Source organism: Crassostrea angulata, chromosome 2, assembly GCF_025612915.1.
Source record: "Crassostrea angulata isolate pt1a10 chromosome 2, ASM2561291v2, whole genome shotgun sequence".
Classification (NCBI taxonomy): domain Eukaryota; kingdom Metazoa; phylum Mollusca; class Bivalvia; order Ostreida; family Ostreidae; genus Magallana; species Magallana angulata.
In genome coordinates, this window is record NC_069112.1 from 80,906,224 (window position 1) to 80,929,106 (window position 22,883).

General features: G+C 32.9%; 2 protein-coding genes and 1 pseudogene across 5 annotated transcripts in view; all 3 read right to left on the bottom strand.

Moving 5' to 3' along the window:
* Positions 1 to 22,883, bottom strand: part of LOC128171010 (uncharacterized) — a 555,905-nt gene that overhangs the window by 254,508 nt on the left and 278,514 nt on the right. The window lies entirely within an intron of this gene.
* Positions 1 to 22,883, bottom strand: part of LOC128171013 (uncharacterized) — a 136,583-nt pseudogene that overhangs the window by 101,477 nt on the left and 12,223 nt on the right.
* On the bottom strand, positions 18,768 to 21,349 carry LOC128171028 (uncharacterized). Its single transcript, XM_052836794.1, has 2 exons — positions 21,173 to 21,349; positions 18,768 to 19,232 (listed from the first exon to the last, which is right to left on the bottom strand). Exons 1-2 carry the CDS (start codon positions 21,347 to 21,349, stop codon positions 18,768 to 18,770), a joined length of 642 nt encoding a protein of 213 aa, XP_052692754.1.

Sequence of the window (22,883 nt, forward strand, 5' to 3'; positions counted from 1 at the left end):
ACTATACAATGATGCCTAAGGACGTGTTCTTTAAAATGTATAGAAATTAAAATGGTTGATTTATTTGCATTCTACTTTTAGGGGAGCCTAAAATGCATGGGTGTACTGCATTTAGAGGCATCCGTTTGTCTATTTTCCGCATGCTTTGGGTGCCGAATTAATTCTAGCATTAAGTTTCATGTGCATTATTCTTAAGTATTTAAACAATTTACGATTTTATCTTTCTATTGATATATAGATATAAATGTAACATATTTTTATAATTTTTTTTTATAGGGGTCAGTTTTGCTTGCCCCTCATCTGAAAACGTCCTCATAACGTTACATATAAAACTGTGTTTTGCACCCTTATTAATGCCTGATCAATGCAAAATCTCCGTAGACTTTTAATTTTGGGATGTGTATTGAAACCTGAAGCAGTAGAGGGGGCGTTTCAAAACAGATAATCTGGACTTTGTTCATATTATATAGTGGATGAACGTAATTTGAGCACAAAGGTGTCTACTGTTATGAATATATCAGGCAAAAAGTAGTGGAAGTAAAAACTCGGGACAGAATATAGGAGTTTTTGTGCACTTTTTCTACAGTTGATTTGGATATTTGTTGTTTTCAAAACTTATTGCGAGTCTCTCTCTCTCTCTCTCTCTCTCTCTCTCTCTCTCTCTCTTCTCTCTCTCTCTCTCTCTCTCTCTCTCTCTCTCTCTCTCTCTCTCTCTCTCTCTCTCTCTCTCTCTCTCACATACAATAGATACAATAGGAATAATGTTAGTTGACCGTTGGAGACGGTGGTTTTCCAGGATCCACATCAGGATATTGTAAATAAATAAATAAGTAAAAAAAAATACTGAAAACTATGACAATTTTTATCTACGATGCTTTGAATTTTTAACAAGACCACGTTTAACTTTACCAGAAGAGAAAACAACTTTAAGTTGAACTTGATCTTTAGTGTGAAGGATCTTTTTCCTGGCCAATGACTAAAACTTTAAGGGTCGCTGTTAGAAACAGGGATTACGCGCCGATATGACAATCTGACTCACCCTTCGTCATTCTAACTTCCTTATTTTGCACAAAGTTCGATTATATACTTGACAGCTAATTCCAACCACTTACACCATGTACTTAGAATTAGCTTTTTTTTTTAACCCAGGAATTTTTTGTGCACTTTTTGTACAATGTAGCATTGCATATTTTATTTATAAAACAGATTGCCAGTAAATCTCTCTCTCTCTCTCTCTCTCTCTCTCTCTCTCTCTCCTCTCTCTCTCTCTCTCAATGTCCCTGTATTTTATGTATCTCTCTAAACAATAAAATATGACTCTCCCCACTCTGCAACATAGACGTCAATGATGACGATGTTCTCTCTCTCTACAACATGCATGTAAGGGCCCATTATTTTGAAAGATCAAATCATTGCCTGTATTTCATTTGGTTGAATAATACCCCATTGCTCACATTGCTCTTCTTACAATAAGTTGTATTGTTGTACTAACGATCTATACACATATAATGGGACTAACGTTAGTTGTCTATGGGAGACGTTGGTTGTTCAGAATCCATATCAAAATGTTATATTTACATCTACAAAGTATTATTCCCTCTTTTTCTTAAGGAAACTTAAAGTTAATTCATAGCTCTATAGAAATAGACAAATTAAAATCTACACGCTTCGTTTATCGATTGGTCGAAATCTACAGCGGCTAAAACTGACAAGAAACTGACAGGACTGAAATTGACACACCTGATTTATCGATTGGTCAAAACCTACAGCGACCTAAGAAAATCACGGACTGCATGAAATATTTATGATAATGGCAGACTCAATTCTCACAGGAGACGAATTGGCTGTCTTTCTTTTAGCTAACCTACTTATGTACATTAACAGTAATTTAGTGAATTTAACTTACTTTTCATAATCAATTATTAATTGGTTAAAATAGATGTTAAATTGATCAATAAATGCTTTCTTGCAGTTAAAATTTACATAACCCGCTGACGCAGGTTATGTATTTTCCTACAATGCCGCTACCTTCATGTTAATAATTGAAATTACTTTGTGTCAAATACACGCACAAAAAAAATGAAATTTCCAGCTTAAATTAATGTCTTTCTGAATCTTTACTAAAACTTTGAGGACTGCTGTTTAAGATGCGGGGGGGGGGGGGGGGGGGGGGGCGGTTAAACATCTAACCGGTCATAGGTTACTTCATCACCTCATTTTAAAGCAGTCTTATTAAAGATATTTTTAAGTTAGAAATAATATTTACCGAAAGTTAATCTCCAGTTTAAACGAAATATATATCTTGACTTTTACTAATGCTATATTAAACATCTTACCGATCATTTCTCATTTCACCACTTCATTATAAAGCAGTTCTACAACAATTTTGAGAAGGAATAGTAGCATTTGACATATTTTGTTGTCAATAAAGTAAATCACGTCAGAAAAGAGGTCAAATGGTGATAGGCATGAATAATATTAACACAGAATCGTGAAATGTATCGTGTGAGTGATCTTTTACATCAGGCTGTACAAAACAAGGAAACAGATCTAATGTGAGATTGTACCTCCAGTGTGAAGGAGCTACATCCTGACCAATGACTAAGGCTCTTAGGGCCGGTGGTGTTAGAAACAGAGAATTATCGTCTATAGACTCAACTTACTACTCAGTACATCTCTCTCTCTCTCTCTCTCTCTCTCTCTCTCTCTCTCTGTGTACTTTAAACTATATTCTCTCTCTCTCTCTCCCTGTCTCTCTCTTTGTGTACTTTAAGATATATTCTCTCTCTCTCTTTCTCTCTCTCTCTCTCTCTCTGTGTACTTTAAACTATATTCTCTCTCGCTTTCTCTTTCTTTCTCTCCCTCTCTCTCTCTCTCTCTCTCTCTCTCTCTCTCTCTCTCATTAAGATTTTTTTTTCTTCGTATCTGAAGTGTTAAATAAATATGTTTGGATCAAACTATATGTAAACACCAATGATATGTCTGCATTTAAATGAATTTTTATGTAACACTTATTAATAAATGGTTTGTTAAAGGTCACAAACCACTAGAAACAAATAGCCTTTCAATAAAATTACTTTTTAACAAACAACAGACACATATTGCTATAAATTAATCAATGACAAAAACAAAACAATTAGGTTTACATTGACTTAAAATTCAATAAATATGTGAAGTATTGATTTCTTGAAACAGTATCAGTTTAACGTTAAACATGGTAACTCGGAAAAGGACTGTCCCCTCTATATTCATAGTCATATGACTACATATTGCCATGTAGTCAAAAAAGAAGAAGAAAAACAACCTTAAACACGCTTAGATTGACCCTAAATAATTTGTGTAGAAAACAACAAACTAAAATTATCCCGTCACATATCAATAAACAGTTTGCTTTACTAATCAAAACTTTTAATGACCCCCCCCCCCCAAAAAAAAACCAAAAAAAAAACCAAAAAAAAACCCAAAAACAAAATAGTATGTCTGTTTTAGCTACACGTTTTGATGTCAAACAAGTCTAACGAATGGTAATTATGACATGAGGTAGTGTTGGTTCACACAAAACCGATTTAACTAAATACATAAATAAGTATACTGTGGATTGTGAAACATGAAATGTTATATTGTTGGTTCACACAAAACTGGTTAGACTAGATGTCACTTCCGCATTGATACTATGCACAAATGCGAATTCATATCTCTGGTCTCTTTTTTAAAAAAAAGAAGTAAATTTCACTTACCACATTAAACTTTTTTGAAAACACTCTTGCTACTTGTAGAAAACAATTAGGTGTTAAAGATTGTGTAGCTTAGTAGATTCAAGGCTTCTCTGTGCACTCCCAAATATGTTAGACGGAAGTTTATATAAGCACGTGACTGCAACAACGAGTACAATTCGTATACGGAAATTGTTTGTATACAACTCAATTCGACGATTAAGCTAAACTATATTGGCATTCTAACTATATAAAAAAAACCTCAAAAGTTGTATTTGCGTTATTTTTAAAGGTGGTATGCTAATAGTGTGTGTCTGTATGTGTGGAAGGGGGGTTGTTCTAATGTTACATATAACGTGTAGTTCTTTACTCCATTAAATAGGGTTTTTCTCTGTTTATCTTATCTCCAGTTCTTGCAGTTATTGTTGTATTAAGTAATGTAAACGGTATACTAAGAGACGAGCAATTTCTTATTTTTTTAAACTTAAAAATGCATTTCAGCTTTATAAGCCAATTTTATCCACATATTTTGGATCCCTTATTATGGTAGCATTATCTGTGGTTACACATTTATTTATGTGATTGTAGACTTTTAGAGAACCAATAGTGAAAAGTTGATATCATCAGGTATTCTGATCTTGTACGTGATTGTTGATATCATCAGGTATTCTGATCTTGTACGTGGTTGTTGATATCATCAGGTATTCTGATCGTGTACGTGATTGTTGATATCATCAGGTATTCTGATCGTGTACGTGATTGTTGATATCATCAGGTATTCTGGTCTTGTACGTGTTTGTTGATATCATCAGGTATTCTGATCGTGTACGTGATTGTTGATATCATCAGGTATTCTGATCGTGTACGTGATTGTTGATATCATCAGGTATTCTGATCGTGTACGTGATTGTTGATATCATCAGGTATTCTGATCATGTACGTGATTGTTGATATATCATGTATTCTGATCGTGTACGTGATTGTTGATATCATCATGAATTCTGATCGTGTACGTGATTTAAAAATTTCCGGAAAACGAGTAAACAAAATAGACTTGTCATGAAGTAATACACAAGCAATCCAATAAGATTCTACAACTTAAAATTAGAAACTATTTCTGATAATTTGATATTGTGTGTCTAATTGTCTTCGTCTGTCTGTTTGTCTCTTTCTATTTTTTCTCTCTTGTTTAAAGGGGCATGGTCACGATTTTGGTCAAATTTTATTTTTCTGTTTTTATTGTTTGTAATGCTTTAGGAATGTATTTCTAATGATCAAATGACGTGTTGGTGCCAGTCGTTGAGTTTTAAAGCAAGATACGGGGCTCACAATTTTTCGTCATGCAAACAAGGCTCGTGACCTGTTTTTGTTTACATAGGTTGGATATACTATTAAAAATCTTTGTTTTGCCTCGGACTAGAATGTCGGGACGTCATTGGATGAAACGCGTCACGTGGCTGCCTTACAAATTTCTTTAGAAGGCAAGCGTCAAAATTTATAGGGCAACATGGCGGACGTAACGTTATTTGAACTGATTTTCTACACAAATATTTGTTTGCATATCAAACTTTAGGTCCTCGACAAAACAAAACACTTATTAGGTTTGTTACTGACTGTTTAAAGAAATTTGTGGGGTCGGTAAAGTCCATAGAAGGCTCGGCTTCGCCTCGCCTTCTATGGACTTTACCGACCCCACAAATTTCTTTAAACAGTCAGTAACAAACCTAATAAGTAATATTTTCAAGATGGTTTGTCTTCTTTATTATTCATTTTAAGCATAAAGAAGCAGTTCCTAACGATTAAAACATTCATTTTAGGTCTAAAACTTGAATTTTCACTTCAACATTCAAAATGTAAACAAACGCTTTGTTTACATAGCGAAGAATTGTAAGTTCAGTAACTCGCTTATAACTCATCAAATGACACTCAAATTTTGGTTGCCTATTAAAAATGCCTTACTGAAGCATTGTAAACATTAAAATCGAAAAAATAATTTTTGACCAAAATCGTGACCATGCCCCTTTAACAAGCAATATACGACAATATGGGACTATTCTTTAAAATAATAATGCACTGTAAAAATGAAAAACACATGAAAATGAAATGAAAATTTAAAAAGAAAGTGGAAAAGTGTAATATAACGTTATTTTTAAAGAAATACATTGCATATGTTACTCTTAAATCAATTTATATTTTTAAGATGTTTTTCCATCAGATGTATTAGTCACTTTTAACACGTCCTTTGTTTGAGGACACTTGATTACCGTGAACTGTGACTACGTCTGTTTGATAACCGTGAACTGTGACTACGTCTGTTTGATTACCGTGAGCTGTGACTACGTCTGTTTGATTACCGTTAACTGTGACTACGTTTGTTTGATTACCGTGTACTGTGACTACGTCTGTTTAATTACCGTGAGCTGTGACTACGTCTGTTTGATTACCGTGAGCTGTGACTACGTCTGTTTGATTACCGTGAACTGTGACTACGTCTGTTTGATTACCGTGAACTGTGACTACGTCTGTTTGATTACCGTGAACTGTGACTACGTCTGTTTGATTACCGTGAACTGTGACTAGGTCTGTTTGAATATCGTGAACTGTGACTAGGTCTGTTTGATTACCATGAACTGGGACTACGTCTGTTTGAATATCGTGAACTGTGACTACGTCTGTTTGATTACCGTTAACTGTGACTACGTCTGTTTGATTACCGTGAACTGTGACTACGTCTGTTTGATTACCGTGAACTGTGACTACGTCTGTTTGATTACCGTGAACTGTGACTACGTCTGTTTGATTACCGTGAACTGTGACTACGTCTGTTTGATTACCGTGAACTGTGACTACGTCTGTTTGATTACCGTGAACTGTGACTACGTCTGTTTGATTACCGTGAACTGTGACTACGTCTGTTTGATTACCGTGAACTGTGACTACGTCTGTTTGATTACCGTTAACTGTGACTACGTCTGTTTGAATACTTCATTGCTAACGCAGGCTATGGAGTGTTCCTGCAATCTCACCACTTTCATATCCTGCATTAATTGCCAAAGAACGCACGTTAAATATATATCATTCTCATCGTAGATATATTGTGAGAGCTACAACATCACTTTAAAGTAGATCAACAGATTAGGAAACCATTGAACTTGTATGCACAAACAACCATCTAAATTTTTAAGCAACTTTTTTATGTAGCGTTTTCTATGTTGCTAAAAACTCTTTTAATTTGATTTATTCATTACATTAAACATATACTATATGTACATTGTCTAAAAAAAATTAATCATTAATTTTGTGATCAAGTAAATATACATACAAACTTTAATACGGTTGATAAGATTACATATTATTATTTTTCACAATATAACGATTTAACAAGAAATACTGGAGGACATGTACCTTCCTTTTATGTTTTGACCTTCGGTCTTTATTGGATTTGACCATGCCCCAACCGAAATTATCACCTCATTATTCTCAAAGAATGATTCCTTATTCCTTAGATAAAAACATTATACTGAAATAAAGGAAGGATGATTGAATCTATAGGTATATGTATATTTCTAAGACCAATGTCTGTAAGCTATACATATTCCTCAAGAAACGAATCAATTATGTCGAGTTCTACAATGTTACAAGTCAATTAAACCTCAGAGTTTAAATTGCAAAACTGTACCAAAAGAAACTTGGAACATTGTAAAAAAGCAATATACCTGACCGTATCGTGAACAAGACACAGTTAAAGATAGAAGCCAACAACAGTTAAGATAATGTTCATTTAAACAAAAAGCATACAAATAATTTTAAGGATTTCAGTTAAAGAACTTAAGCGGACCCATCCCTTTTCTTTGGAACGGTATACTAACGTCAATTACATTGCTTTGGCCAACATTCAGATTCTGCGCACTGGATTTCTGCCTGACTTCCGGTTGTGAACCACTCGGCAATACAGGAACTTGAAGCATGTGAGACAGTGGCCGAGCTCCAAGGATATCTCTTAGACTCTGTAAAATAGCGTTTCTATTGGGATGACGGTTAATTCGCCTGTACTGGGACGGAGTTAGGGGAAGTACCTGTGTCTCCCTGTTTTTGTACTGAACGACTGTATTTGTCGGAGTCGGTGACTGGAAATCAACTGGTACCTGGACAACACGTGAAAGCTCTGTTCCCTGATTTTTGGTAGAAACTCTATTTCTAGACTCTATCAAACTACTTATTCCAGGAAGCAAGTGTGTCAGAGCAGTCAGTGGTATTTGGTCAACAAGGGATGATAGGACTGAATTTGATTGGTAATTCGGTTGATAGATTTGATTTTTGGTAATTGCAAGCGATTGTTCAGTGATGTGTTCCCTACTAAGTGGTGGTTGTTGGATTCTTCTGATATCTGGTTTTGACAAAACACGCGGAATCGGGGTGGTGGTTGGGGTTTTTATTTCCGGTTTTTGCATTTTCCGTAAAATCTTATTTTTGTCTTTTTTCTTGGCAACTTTTTTCTTGTTTGCTTTTTTATTTACCCTCACTGTATCAGAGTTCAGATAGTTATCTTCGTTTCCGGTCTGTGACGGCCGTGCTGTCGAGGTCTGAGTTTCTTCCCGAAGTTTGTCGAGGTAGTCTCCCGGCAGGAAATCTAGGTCAAGGGCACTTATTACTGCAATACAAACCTCTGACGTCATTTGTAATGTCGTCGAACAATTAAAACATCACAGATGTTTCGTGCATCAGAAATAAATGGTTGAAAAGACACATGCTTGGCTTATTGTATAGAGTTTACTTTGTTTTATGCATCAGTGGCAAATGGCTGAGGTAATACATGTTTGGTATAGGGAAAAACTACTTTTTAATTCTCTAAAGGACCTTATAATGTCATTTTGATAAATTTTTTCCATAAATCTAGAAATCATTAAATTCTATTCTTTTCTTTACTTGTGTAAAACAATGAATGATGAAGTTTGTTTTTTGTTGCATTTATATAGATATTGTTTTGGTTTATCATGAATTTGTTTTATGTGATATGTAGTATCATATTATGTCAAATTGTGAAATTATCAATTCAATTTAAGAAAACGAAAAAACATTTGCTCTTTCATGTATGATTGAAATAAAACATCATTAGGTCTAAAATTCCCATAATGGTTCCACAATGCATAAAACGTTACCCAAAATACCAACAACTAAAAGTAGAAAAGAAGGTTACATTTAACTGAAGGAGGTTTATATAAAATACATTTGACTGAAGGAGGTTGCTATAAAATACATTTGACTGAAGGAAGTTGCTATAAAATACACCATTTCGTACAGAAGAACTTTTAAAAACCTGTATACGCTTGTCAGACATGCAGGTTTATTGACCAACTGTTTAATGATATTGTATCTACAATTCAAAATTCCACATGCAAACAACATCTACTACAGTCCCAATATTCTGTTGAATCATTCAAATTCCCGGCATTTATGACTTCACCATGTGCTGGTTAGAGACAAAATGAGGAGTATTATTTGGCCGGGAAGGTTCCTCTAAGAAGCATTCTCTCAATAGGATGCAAACCTTAAAAATAAAAAGGGCAAAACTTTATATTGATCACACAAACCAGTTTTTACACTAAACACAAAGCACTTGTGTAATTTCACTAATCTTGCAATTTTGAATATTCATTTCAATATTGAGGAGTAACATTTTAACTCATCTAGATCATAAACTTAAATGTTGCATAAAAAGTTGAAGGAAATGAAGTTGTTGACTCCTTTTTACACATTGAATTTTGTCCAGGAAAACTTGTATTAAGATTAAAATGATTCAATAAATATAAACAAAATTCCAAAGCTGATTTGGTCTCGTTATCTGCGGAACATAAGACCGTTAAATACTTTAACCATTGAGATATAATGACAGGCAACCAATTAGAATTATTTAAACATTCTAACAAAACATTTAAACCGCCATTTTTTGGACGTAGTGTTTAAAAAAAAATACATGTCGTGGTAAAGTGAGTTATCTAATTGCAAGATTGATTTCATTTACCTTCAGAAGCGAATGTATCGAACGGTGAGAGTGGAGCGGCCATCATGTGTAGAGGGCGGGGAATACGCCTGATCTCACAGATTGATGTGACGTCACTTCCACGTGTTCTAAACATTGGATCACAGGAGTCGCATGTTCGTCTGATATAAAACGAAAATATAAAATTCATGGAAAATTTTCAAAATTTGCCTTTAGTTAAGTTGATATTAAAACAACGGGATTATCTCTATATGTAGATAACATTCATTTATTCAATATTTTGTTATTCATTTCTTATACTTTTAATTACAGAGAAATCTTGAATCCCGATGTTTTCCTATAAACAAAAACCAACTACAAAATGAATCCTGACAAGCTTTAATTCCATAGTTTGTACAATGTGTTAATAAGATGTTTGACTTTTTACCTTGAGGAGAACGTTCTCCCTACGATTTCACTTACTCGCACTGTACTCCTGCGATGTTGGCGCACTCCCAGGTTAGACAGGGGTCGGGACTACATTGAGCCTGGGGACGGCCGTTGGGACAGAGAGCTGCGGGGGCTACAGGGATAAATAGGTCAACACATGTACTCAATCATCACAATACCCAAGTTACCGTGCAAACACGTGCAATGTACTTGTGCCAATACTTCAGATGTCCAAAATTTTGAGCTTTGCATAGGACGAAAATGAGTTTGGATTTTCAGGACTATTATTTTTTATTGTTTGTTATTTTACAATAAAATGCTTTTTAAAAAGCCTGGTGCTTGGATGATTTGATAAAACATTTTTAAAAAGTGACGTAAGGATACTTGAACAATTAAATGAATGTATTTACCGTTAAGTGTGTGTAAATTTAATTTTAACTAATGTTACTGTATTAAATTTAACATTGACAAAAACGTAATCTTTACTTCTTAAAGTGCTATGGATGAAGCTGACAGGATGAAGCTTCAGTGACTGCAGATTAATACACTATAGGTCGTTTATCTACTTACCAAGATATAACAAATCATCAAACTGAACTTTAGACCCATGCAGAAAGACAGAAACTATAGGGTATATTCATGAAGTACAATTGACCATGTATCTATTATTAATGACAGTGTAAGTAATTTGGTAAAACATTTCACAAGGCATAAATACAAAGGACCATGCTTCTTTTATTAGTTACAGTGTAAATAATTGGGTAAAACATTCTTCAAGGCATGACAACTGTGTACAGCTATTGGTAACCGGTATCGGATCAACAGTTTGGTCAAGTCTTACTGATTTCACTGTTTGTTGGAGCAAACCATGGACAATCATTGCTATAAAGGGTTTTAAATCATTGAATTAAGATGTAAGGGGTTATCTTTTAATCTAGTTAGCGCATTTGCGTTTTCTTTTATTGACAATTTGTAAATGTATTGTCATGTACCATGATTAGATATGACATGGTAATTTATTGGTTCGTCAGAATGATGAATAAAATCAAGAAAAGGCTGATGAACAAAACACTTTGGATTCATTTTTTGTGGAATACGTGGGTACCTCTTATCCACGAATTAACATCCTCCACGAATCAATAAAAAAAAGCATAAAGTCATATATCCTTTTGTGGGTTTACGAGAATACCCGAAATTACGTCCCCACGAACATGTAAAATTTAAGCAATCCACGAAAATTGGCTTCCATGAATTGTAATGATTCCACAGTACACAAATATGGTGATTATTCCGTCGAAGAAGTATCAATATGTGCTAGCTGTCAATTATTTACTCAGCATTAACGAAAATCTCAGATAATTTTGAATGCATACTGACATTAAATGATAAAAAAGGTTTAAAGATTTCTCAAAGAAAATCCTCATTTTCTGTGTTTGAAAGAATTTTTTAGAGGTTTAAGCAAACTACATCTCCTGCAAATTTGTTTTTAGAAAAAGACATCTTTTAATAAACATATTCGAAATCTGTAATAGAAAGTTCTCATGAAATTATTGATTCTACTTGATTCTACTTGAATTATCTTTAAAAGTCTAGGTAAAAGTATATGCTACGAGGATGTTAGTGTTGTTAAAATGTGTTGGGTATTTATAATGGTTTGCTCTAGGGAACATCTATAGGTAACCTGTTTGGTGTTCTAACATTGATCTAACCTCCAGTCACACTGGTGAACTCTAGGGAACATCTATAGGTAACCTGAAAAAAGAATAAGCGTCCGTGGTGGGAAAAGGAGGAAGCGTGGTGAGACCTAATTAGAACAAAGTGCAGCACGTCAAGTGCGGCTGTATAGCTCTATCTACCATTGAGACAAACTAAAGACCTCAAACACATGATATAAACAACAAGTTTTATTTTTTCAAAGAAATAACGTGTTAAAAACAGATCATATAAACTAATATTGTTGTTTGGAAATTGTAAAATACATTGTAATATTCTTCTAAAATGAATTTGTTGTGCTGTAAGCAAAGTAAATTGATTGAAGCAAATTGCATAAGTGCTATAAATAGAATGGTAACTAATTGAAACTGTACCTCCATACAGAGGATCCTTTTCTGGAGATTTAGCGCTGGGAACTAAAAAATCAAGACCAACTGACAAGCAGGTTCGCTCAAATAAGCAAGAAATAGCGAAAAGCGTGTATACAAAGCGTCGGACAGCTGTATAGCATGCAACACCACATAAAAAAGCAATTTTTGACAAAACAAGCAAATGCATCTATATACCATTCAGAAAACACACAAAAAATAAAACATTTAAGGAGCCGGCACTGTTAAAACTTACCACTGCCTCGTTTGAGAATAGAAAGAAGCTGATTGGCTGTGTCAACAAGCGTCTCTGCTACCTTGATTGCTTCTGCGTTGCTTAAGACTGGTTGGGCGTTTTGGTTTCCGACTCCATTTGTTATTCCCCCTGCTGTGTGCGTGTCTGTGATATAATTGACGAAATAAACACAACATATAGAGAAATGCTGTACAAGTAATAGCTTCCAAAAATTTTGGTTACATTTTGATGAAACAAACATAATATTCTATAATCTTTTTAAGGAGGCCAATTAGGGTGTTTTTGCAGAAAAACTACAATAGCAAAACTTTTTCTTTTTTATCCATATATATATGAAACCAACTTCAGTTAATATGCAAAGTTTTAAGAAAGTCGAGCGTATGGTTCTTTTAAGGGACCATATCAAAGTAGAGGTATATATAGACATATATAGTAAACATTTTTCGCACATCAAAGCAGATTAAAAAATACTACAACGATCAGCGATCAAATTCCTCTGATCGATATGATCGATATGACGTCATAATAAGTAGCATGATGTCATATTTTACTCAGAAACATGTCAATTTTAACTTTATCTCTGGTTTGAATTATAAAAACTACAGGCATAAAATATCAATAGAAACTCTTCTAACTGAATATATCTTCGATTTCTCTGTATTTCGTTTAGATGAGTGTCAGCTAGGATATTACAGGATAATACAGGCATGGATATTTTGTTTTATCAGCGTTTGTTATAATGTAAGCAGATAGACATTTATATGGCTTGACCAGCCCTTCCTCAGTCAGTGTGTACAAAAAAGGCAAAAATTTAATACTACCCCGTATATTATGAAAGATGACTTTGGTAAATAACAATAGTATATGACCTAAAATACTTGAACAGTGCTGCTAGAATCCTTTGCTGCTTTGTTGTAGCAAATAAAAAATGCTCAGTACTTTCAATAAAATTAAAGTTGAGAGAGTTTCCGATAAATAATGACAATATCTATTTCATGTGACTAACGAAAGGATTTTAGCAGTTATACTAATAAACATGATTGCCGATCAATTTATTGTAGCAAGAAATCCATTGTGACGTCACTCGAAGGAACGACAACTCTGTTAGTCTTATGTAATGGAATTTTTATTAATTATACATACTTATGAACTTTGGGGCACTGTAACACTTTTTGATTTTATTTTAAGGCTAAAAAGTTATCTATTTTTAACTGTCACGTGATACCATGGCACGGCAGCCTCAAAGATCGACTCGATTCCGAAGTGGAAAAATAATATCATTGTGAACACATTCACTTGGTATTAATATTCAGCACTGTTTTCATAAAACTAAACAGTTTTTAAATTGATCATAATTTTGACGATCATTAAACTCGGAGTTGCTTTAGCCTACCCGCAAATAGCTTTTTACTCAAATTGTTATATATGATAAGTAAAAACAATTCCTACCTTATATGTAAAAAATACTAAATTCTACCGTCTGGTTTTTAGTGGGGGCGATCTCAAATTATCAAAATGCACCAAATTTTTCTATATATATTGGATCATTACGAATGAAGATTGGTAAAATGGATTCATTAAAAATAACAAGGAAGATATCCCCGACGATAGCATCATTCTATATATAAAATTTCAACGGCGTGCAATTTTTACTTTTTCTTTTATGTTATTTCTTATATCGTACACCTATATAGCCTCATTTAATCATAACGCCATAAAAGCGCAATACCAACGTTCCCCTACCCCACAACAGAAAAATCGTTTAAAAATAAAAATGACTTCAGAAATATAAATATTTTTTTCTGTATTTTATCTATTTTGTTCAATTTTATATATGATATCGAAAAAATCTCATAAGAAGTATAAATCAATTGTATTAGACTAGAATGCGCAAAAACATGCGCAATGAAAACTAAAGTCGGCCTCCTTTTTTAAGTAAAAAGTGAAAGAAATCTGGAGTATGATTTCAACCTTCGAAGCATTCTTCAAGAATATAAATTGTTTGAAAATAATGGTTTACTTTTTGAGGAGAGGAATAATTGCCAAGTTCACACATTTTCTTGGAATTTTTTTGTCATGAAATATTTTTTCATACATTTAAATTCAAGAATGGCTTTCAAATTAGCAGTGATAACACATCACTGTGACGTAAACACATTTAAAATCTTTTATAATGAATGCATTTTTTATCAAAACCTTGAATCAAATTTATAGAAAAAATGTGTTATTGCTAAATTTAATGTTTGATTCTTTGTTTTTGTTGATAAGCATAACTGCTACATTTAAATGTGTACTAAATTGAACAGTATATTTTATTTGAACTGATGAAGAATCAATATTTGGTTCATAAAATAAGTAAACAATTTTTGCATTTAAAACAATTACCTAAACAATGTTGGTTAATGCTTAGTACGATATAAGCATGTGTAAAAATGTTTATTTAAAAGAATGAATTATGCCTCTTGATTCCATTTAGATACATGTAAAATTGTTGTAAATGTTATATAATTTAGGACGAATTAGCACGTTTATATAAAATTTAAAACAGTTTTGCATGATTTTCTTTGAATCAAGAAGCATAACTCTTACCTTTAAATATACATGTGTGATAAAAATCATACACCCATTGAATATTTTTTTTCAATCCTCTTTAAAAACAAAGTGAGAAAAATAAGGTGAACCCAAAAGATACAAACTTATTTTTTTAAGATTTAAAGTCGAAATATTTATTTTTTATTTACTTGTCAAAACGAAATAAAAATTGTAGGAAGATCAGACTTATCACAGAATGCAATCTTTACAAAATGATTATTGGTTTGGTGGTGGGGTCTGAAAATGAGAAAAACCAACGATATCACAAAACGTGCTTGAATAAAAAAAATTCTCAATTAAAAAATTAAAAAATGTCACATATCAATTTAAAGGGGCATGGTCACGATTTTTAAATTTTATTTTTATGTTTTTATTATTTACAATGCATTTCTAATGATCAAATAAAATTTGAGAGTCATTCGTTGAGTTATAAGCAAGATACAGGGCTCACATATTCTTTGTCATGTAAACAAGGCTCGTGTCCTGTTTTTGTTTAAATACGTTCAATATACCAGTAAAAAATCTTTTTCCAGCTTATTTGTCTATCTTTTTAATAATTTTAAGCATAGATAAACAGTTCCTAACGTTAAACACATTCGTTTTAGGTTTAAGACTGAGAATTTTACTTGAACGTTCGAAATGTAAACAAACCCTTTGTTTACATAGCGAAGAATTTCAAGCTCTGTAACTTGCCTATAACTCAACAAATGGCACTCAAATTTCGGTTGCCTGTTAAAAATGCCTTTCTGAAGCATTGTAAATATTAAAATCGGAAAAATAATTTTTTGATCAAAATCGTGACCATGTCCCTTTAACACAATTAATGTTCTTTTCAAAATCTTCACAACATCTAAATTGTCAAAAGGTTTGAGAAAAGTACCTAATGTAAACTAATTTACATATATTTTACAAAGAAAACTTTGAAGGGTCTTTTCTCAGATTAGTAAAATTGCGAAATCAGTACATTTCAATGTTGATATCTTAAGTGTATTGTGTATCGGACTTTGTTAAATCTGTTAAGTCTACTGTTCAAGGGCTTTAAAACCTATGAAATTACCATCATTCGACTATTGAAGGGCCTCTTTAACAAAAAAAAGTTTAAAGCAATATGAGCTGTATTTTTAAGAAGTTTATTTTGCTGCAAAAATCTGCTAGTATGCTAAGTCTGCATGTAACTTAAACGTATTTGATAAATGAGATTTGAAAAATCAAATATATATTTTTTTTTCAGAAAAAAGAGTTCTCTTTTAAGGAATAAATAGCAGTTCATTTTTTGTACAGGACGACAATAATTCAATTTTGCTTCAATTAAGGCTTCTTTGCAGAGTTTCCCACAAAAATAAGGCTATCAAAAATTAATAAACTATGGTATTTTTTGTAAAGAAACGCAAAACGAAAGTGAAAGAGATAACGATTAAATATAGACATAGATAGATGGAGTGTGAGATAGATTGAGAGTGAGAAAAAGGAGATTGAGAAAGAGAAAAAAATAATGAAGATACAGAAAAATTGCAACGATCTCATTAAAAAAGAGCGAAAACGTATATGTGAAAGAGAAAGAAGAAGAAGAGAGAGAGAGAGAGAAAGAAAGAGAGAGAAAGAGAGAGAGAGAATATGGCTTGATAGGGTGTGAAAGAAACAGTAAAAAAGATGTGTATGTGAGGGAAAATGAGAGAGAGAGAGAGAGAGAGAGAGAGAGAGAGAGAGAGATTACATGCCTCGTGATTCGGGTTCTGATCTCATTTATCATAGTAATAGAGCAACTCCTTAAATCAATAATTGATCGGTGATCGATCTATTCTGCTGTCAGAATATAATCAATGATTCAATTTTATTAATTTAAATTAATTTCACATTTCTTTCACTTTTTACCAGAAAGGTGACTTGGCAAAACTGTAAAAATCTCAGATTTGAATAAAATGACTATTATGAACCATAAATGTTAAAGATAGCTGTAGGCATCATTCACATTAAGGTCTTTTTATGGTCGCTTGCCGTCATCATGCAGGAGCATTCCGGAATATGCGACCGTCATCGGCCTTAACATTAGCTTAATTTACATTAAATGCACAAAGAATTTTTAAAATAAAATTTAATTCATTACATATATAATTTAGAATCATAAAGATTTCAGAAAGACTTGTAAAACTAACGGTGTTGTGATACACTCATCTCAAAAACCTCTGAAAGAAGTTGACTCCTTAATTCATGTAACATAGAACGTCTGTCTGACATTACTAAACATAGCCTATTTGATGTTTACGTGATGTCTTGATAAAAGTGAGTTTTAAACTTCACATTGTCTTACTTGTAACAGCCGTAAATTTTCCCACTTTTCATAAAAAATTAAAAAAAAAAAGTGAAGTAGATAAGAGCATGTATCATTGTTTAAATAATGAGATTTTAAAAGTTAGCCTACTATTTGTACAGAATCCCACACACACTTATTCATTTGTATTAAGGTAGTTCAGAACACCTGTAAGATTGATTATTTGAAATATATCTCAAATGCATAAAATAATGGCTTTATTTTTTATAAAAGTTAATTTCCTTCATTATCTTTAGAAGTCAAAAAGATATAGATTATAACCTGTCATTTACTCCGAGTAAACAAAACTAAAGTACATCGTAATTTGATAATTTTTTATTCAATCTTTTTGCAGTTAACCCCTTTATCAGTTAAGATTATTATACTTTCATGCTAAATACTGAAATCTAATTGGTTAAGACGCGGTTGATAATCTGTTCTATTACCCTCAGCGTTAGCAACACACTTGACAACGGATAACACAACAAATCGTTATATGCGCGTAAATCATGCGCGTGCGGTTCTCCGTAGATTAAAACATTTAGTATAATAAAAAAACCAAATAGTGCCTCAGGGTGTCAATTTTAACTGTTACCCTCCCAAACATAAACAAAAAAAAAAGAGTTGATGTAACTCTTTTGTTCAAACATGGCCTTGACTCTTACCTATGATGTAATTTCACTGACCTTGACACTAACCTGTGATGTATTCCAATAACCTTACTTGAATATTTTGCATTGAAATAGACACTTACCTGTGTTAGATTTCCACAGACTTTGACTCTTACCTATTTCCATCGTCCTTGACTGTTACATGTGATGAATTTCCACTGACCGTGACTCTTACCTATGATGTATTTCCAAAGACATTGGCTCTAACTTGAGATGTATTTCCACTGACCTTGACTGTAAAATGTGATATATTTTCACTGACCTTTACCCCTACCTGTGATGTATTTCCACTGACAATGACCTTTAATTTTGATGTATTTCTACTGACCTTGACTCTTACTTGTGATGTATTTCCAAAGACCCTGACTCTAACCTGGTATATTTTCCCACTGACCTTCACTCTTACCTGTGACGTATTTATATTGACCTTGACTCTTACCTGAAATGTACTCTCATATGTGAAGTATTTCCAATGTCCTTGACTCTTATTTGTTATTTGTTTTCAATTACCTCGACTCTTACTTGTGACCCTGACTCTCACCTGTGTCGTATTATGACTAACCTTTACTGTTTTTCCATTGACCCTGACTCTCACCTGTGTCGTATTATTACTGACCTTTACTGTTTTTCCATTGACCTCGACACTCACCTGTGTCGTATTATTACTGACCTTTACTGTTTTTCCATTGACATTGACTCTCACCTGTGTCGTATTATTACTTACCTTTACTGTTTTGACCTTGACCTTGACCCTTACCTGTTATGTATTTCCATTGCAACACACACTGAGTACAGGTCAATTTATCTGGAATCCCAAGTCTCAGGTTGTGTATTCCTCGACCTTCCGGAAAATACTGGGTATTCCCGGGAATTAATGAGAAACTGTCGGTAGGTTTTCCATCGTCAAAGGGAAAGTATTCCATAGAATAGATCTGGAGTAAATATTGGTCCAAGCATTCCTGTTTCACTCTGTTATTCACATCATTGTTAGGACAAATACGGAATTCATAATATCCTTTCTTGAACACTGTTTGTTCAATAGTGACGTTTATATATTTAGCAGTGCCGTCATAATGTTTTGAGATGATGCCGATAGCGTATTTACCTCCAGCCTCGTTTTCAAGCGGGCCTTGGTACGGATCTCCGCAGACACCACATTTACCGCCATTTCTCACAAAATTCTAAAAAAAAAACTTCACATTAGATATAATTAAGTTAATGATCCCAAATAATTGTATGTATATTTATATGTATGATTTCATGATACCAAATAAATCTATCTTTCTATGGCAGTGTTCATACAATCCTTGTGTATGTATATTCGTATGTATGATTTCATGACACCAAAAAAATCTATCTATCTATGTCAGTGTTTATACAGCCCATGTGTATGTATATTTATATGTATGATTTCATGACACCAAATAAATATATCTCTCCATGGCAATGTTCATAGTGTCCTTGTGTATGTCTATTTATATGTATGATTTCATGATACCAAATAAATCTATCTCTCCATTGCCTTGTTCATACATTCACAGTCCTTGTGATATAACACCAACTTGGCAGTTTTCAGTCAAAGATTTCATTCAAAGTTCTTGTATAAACAATGAATACAAAACTAGGATATGCATAAAAGCGGGTTTGATTTGCGTTCACCCCGTGAGGTCGGAGCTTCCTTGCATGTATTCGCTTTAGAATGAACACTTGTAGAGCTTTCTTCCCGTGAGGTGGGAGCTTCTCTGCCTGGATGTATTAGCTCCAGAATAAACACTTGTAGAGCTTTCTTCCCGTGAGGTGGGAGCTTCCCTGCATGTATCAGCTCCAGAATAAACTTGTAGAGCTTTCTTCCCGTGAGGTGGGAGCTTCCCTGCATGTGATAGCTCCAGAATAAACACTTGTAGAGCTTTCATGGGTTATCCTGGTTTCAATATTTATGTCTTTCAAAGACCTTGTCTATTAAATCATAATCATTTGATATTGAAGCGTAGAATGAACGACATGTATTCGCTCTAGAATAAACACTTGTAACAAACAAAACATATGTTGAACAAGGGACATGTCCTTGTGATGTAACCATGTTTGACAGGTTCATGAACACTTGTAACAAAAACATATGTAGAACATGGATAAACACAGGAACAAAGTGAACCTCGATTAAGTCTGGATTCAAAGCTTCACAGACTAATTAGCATTACAGGTCATGCAATTAAAATTACAAATCATCGAAAGTGATTAACATCTCAGAATATAAACTTGGTGGAAGGCGTATACGTTTCTTAAAATTGAAGTCTTTCTTCATTCTTCTATACTAGGAATGTAGAAATTATGATAATCACTCAACAGAGTGCATTAAAACAGGTATTTGAATGACAATTGAATGTTTCTCAACATTATTTTTTCTTTAAACGATAACGTAAAATTTATTAAGAATACAATGAATAGATACGAATAGATACGAAAAACACAGCCAATAAAAAGGGTAAAAATATAAAGAAAGTGTCAAAATATATATAAATAAAAAGTGCTAAAATATAAGTTCATTACATTGATATGATAATTACGTACCTTATTAATACATTCCATACAAATGTTATACTGTAGGTAATCTAGGTATTAAAACCTCATTTTATTTTCTTTGTTTCTCTTTCTCGTTTTCGTTTCTGAATTTTACTCCGACACTTATTCTCTCTCTCTCTCTCTCTCTCTCTCTCTCTCTCTCTCTCTCTCTCTCTCTCTCTCTCTCTCTCTCTCTAAAAATTGTTGCTTTTACATATCTTGATATATCTTTCGTTGGTAAAGTGTAGTAAATATTAAGATATTGTGTTTGAATAATCAGTGATCGATCGAAGAGAAAAAAAAATATAGATCTTTATCTCAGAATAATTTTCTTGATATGAAATACATTTCAAAAATGTCTAGATCTCAAATATCGAGTTATTTCAAATTAAATAAATTCATTAGCTTTGGACATGATGATAACACATTTTAGCTAAAATAAAACTACAATGTAATAAGCTTTATCTAGTTCCATTAATATTTCTGCTTGCACGTGGATATAAAAATACATTTAATTGAAATTCCAGACGAACAAGAAAACGTAAAGAATTAAAGTACCTACCCTGTATCCCCCACAAAATAATTGGTCGTCATGGTGATTTACTGCAGAGTTGAATCCTTGGCGCCATAATGTAGATCTTCCTGGGGGATCTATTAATGTTACTTGTGTGATCACTTTTTGAAGAATTGAAAGCAACAGAACTATCATAAGCATTAGTTCCCGCATAGGATTTCCCATTTCTATTGATGGATTTAAACACTTCCTTTGTATTCACTATTTGATTTTAATTCACAAAAAGAGAAAGTTTCTCATTGTAACACTCCAACGCAAAGTTCATTCTCCTTGAAAAAAAAATCAAATTTTAAGATTACAATCAGAGGATCATTCGGAGTAAGTCTTTTAGAAGAATAAGAAACATCATAGATAAGTTCAAGTCGTTGTTGTCATTGTCAGTTTTATCGGTAGCAACTTCAATACCGACGGACCCCGTTAGTTCGTTTCTATTAGGTATACTCCAGGAATATCCACACAGGGCTGCGTAAACATAACACACTATTAAGAAACTTGATTTGAATGTCGCTTATCTTTTAAAACTTCTTAATGAAAATCAAAACGTCTTTCATTTACAGGAAAATGAAACTACGTTCTTGACTCAGCTGGAGTAAAGATCTGCCATCACACGAAGCTACAATACCTGGTTCCGCTTCATTAGGTTTTTTTCTGTTTCGGCTCATTGGTTTCTCACCTGTCTCATGTTCCGTGTCTATCTCTCCTGGAGTTATTAAAATTTAATTACTTTGTAAATTATCAATTCAATTTCCGGTATAATATTTTTTGTGGAGAGCACGCTTCTTATATGAATTAATGGGGATCATATTTTGAACTTGTCATTACAAAAGTACATCGAACGCTATGAACGTAAAAACTGCCGCATAAATCTTATTAAATGAAAAATTCTGATTTTTTATTTAAAAAAAACCCAACAAACTAACTAAAAAAAACCCTAAATTTTGGATTTTGCTTCATTTAACCGATGATTAACAATGTCCTTGGTGATAAACAACGTTGAATAATCTTAAATAATCAATTTCTATCATTTATTCTATGTGTGATTTTGAAATTCGGTAAAACGTTGAATCATAATGTTAATTCAACAAAGAGGACCAATTTTGATTATATGTATGTTAAAAATGTTTATTGTTCTTTTGGAGGAGGCCGCTAAAATTTCATAATGAAACATAAAATAAAACCCAAATCTAGATTTCTAACAATTTTTTTTAAAATTAATTATTATCTTTCAATAAATTTCAGACAAATGAATCATGATGAACAACAGGCCTATCAAATTCCATGATCTGTATTTTGTTGTTTACGGCTATCAGCGTCCCTCTAAATTATTTAAATGTATTTGCATAACTTTATTATCCAGCTTAATTTTAATTTTAGATATGCACAGTATTCCAGCATTTGAAACAAGTATTTTATTCTATTTTACTTTATTTCTATTTCACTAAATGTACAAATGTACGGCATTGTAGTATATTATGTATTCAAAAAGTATATATATATGTAACTCAATCGTATGCACAAATTATTGTTAAAGCATTGAATCTTCACTTTTTGAAAGACATAGGCTGATAACTGCGTTAAGCGCATTCGTATAGAAAAGAATCGTTTGCACATATTGGTGCAGACATTATATTTCCAATAATAATTTTTTAATGCTTACATTTACATCAAATTAAACTTTATGCATTTTCGGAGGAAAATA

Excerpts from the sequence above, each read along its gene's own strand:
- LOC128171028 (XM_052836794.1), bottom strand. The coding sequence starts at position 21,349 with ATGGGAAATCCTATGCGGGAACTAATGCTTATGATAGTTCTGTTGCTT. Across the intron at positions 19,233-21,172 it reads TATTTTGTGGGGGATACAGG|AATTTTGTGAGAAATGGCGG; the intron begins GTAGGTACTTTA and ends TTTTTTTTTTAG.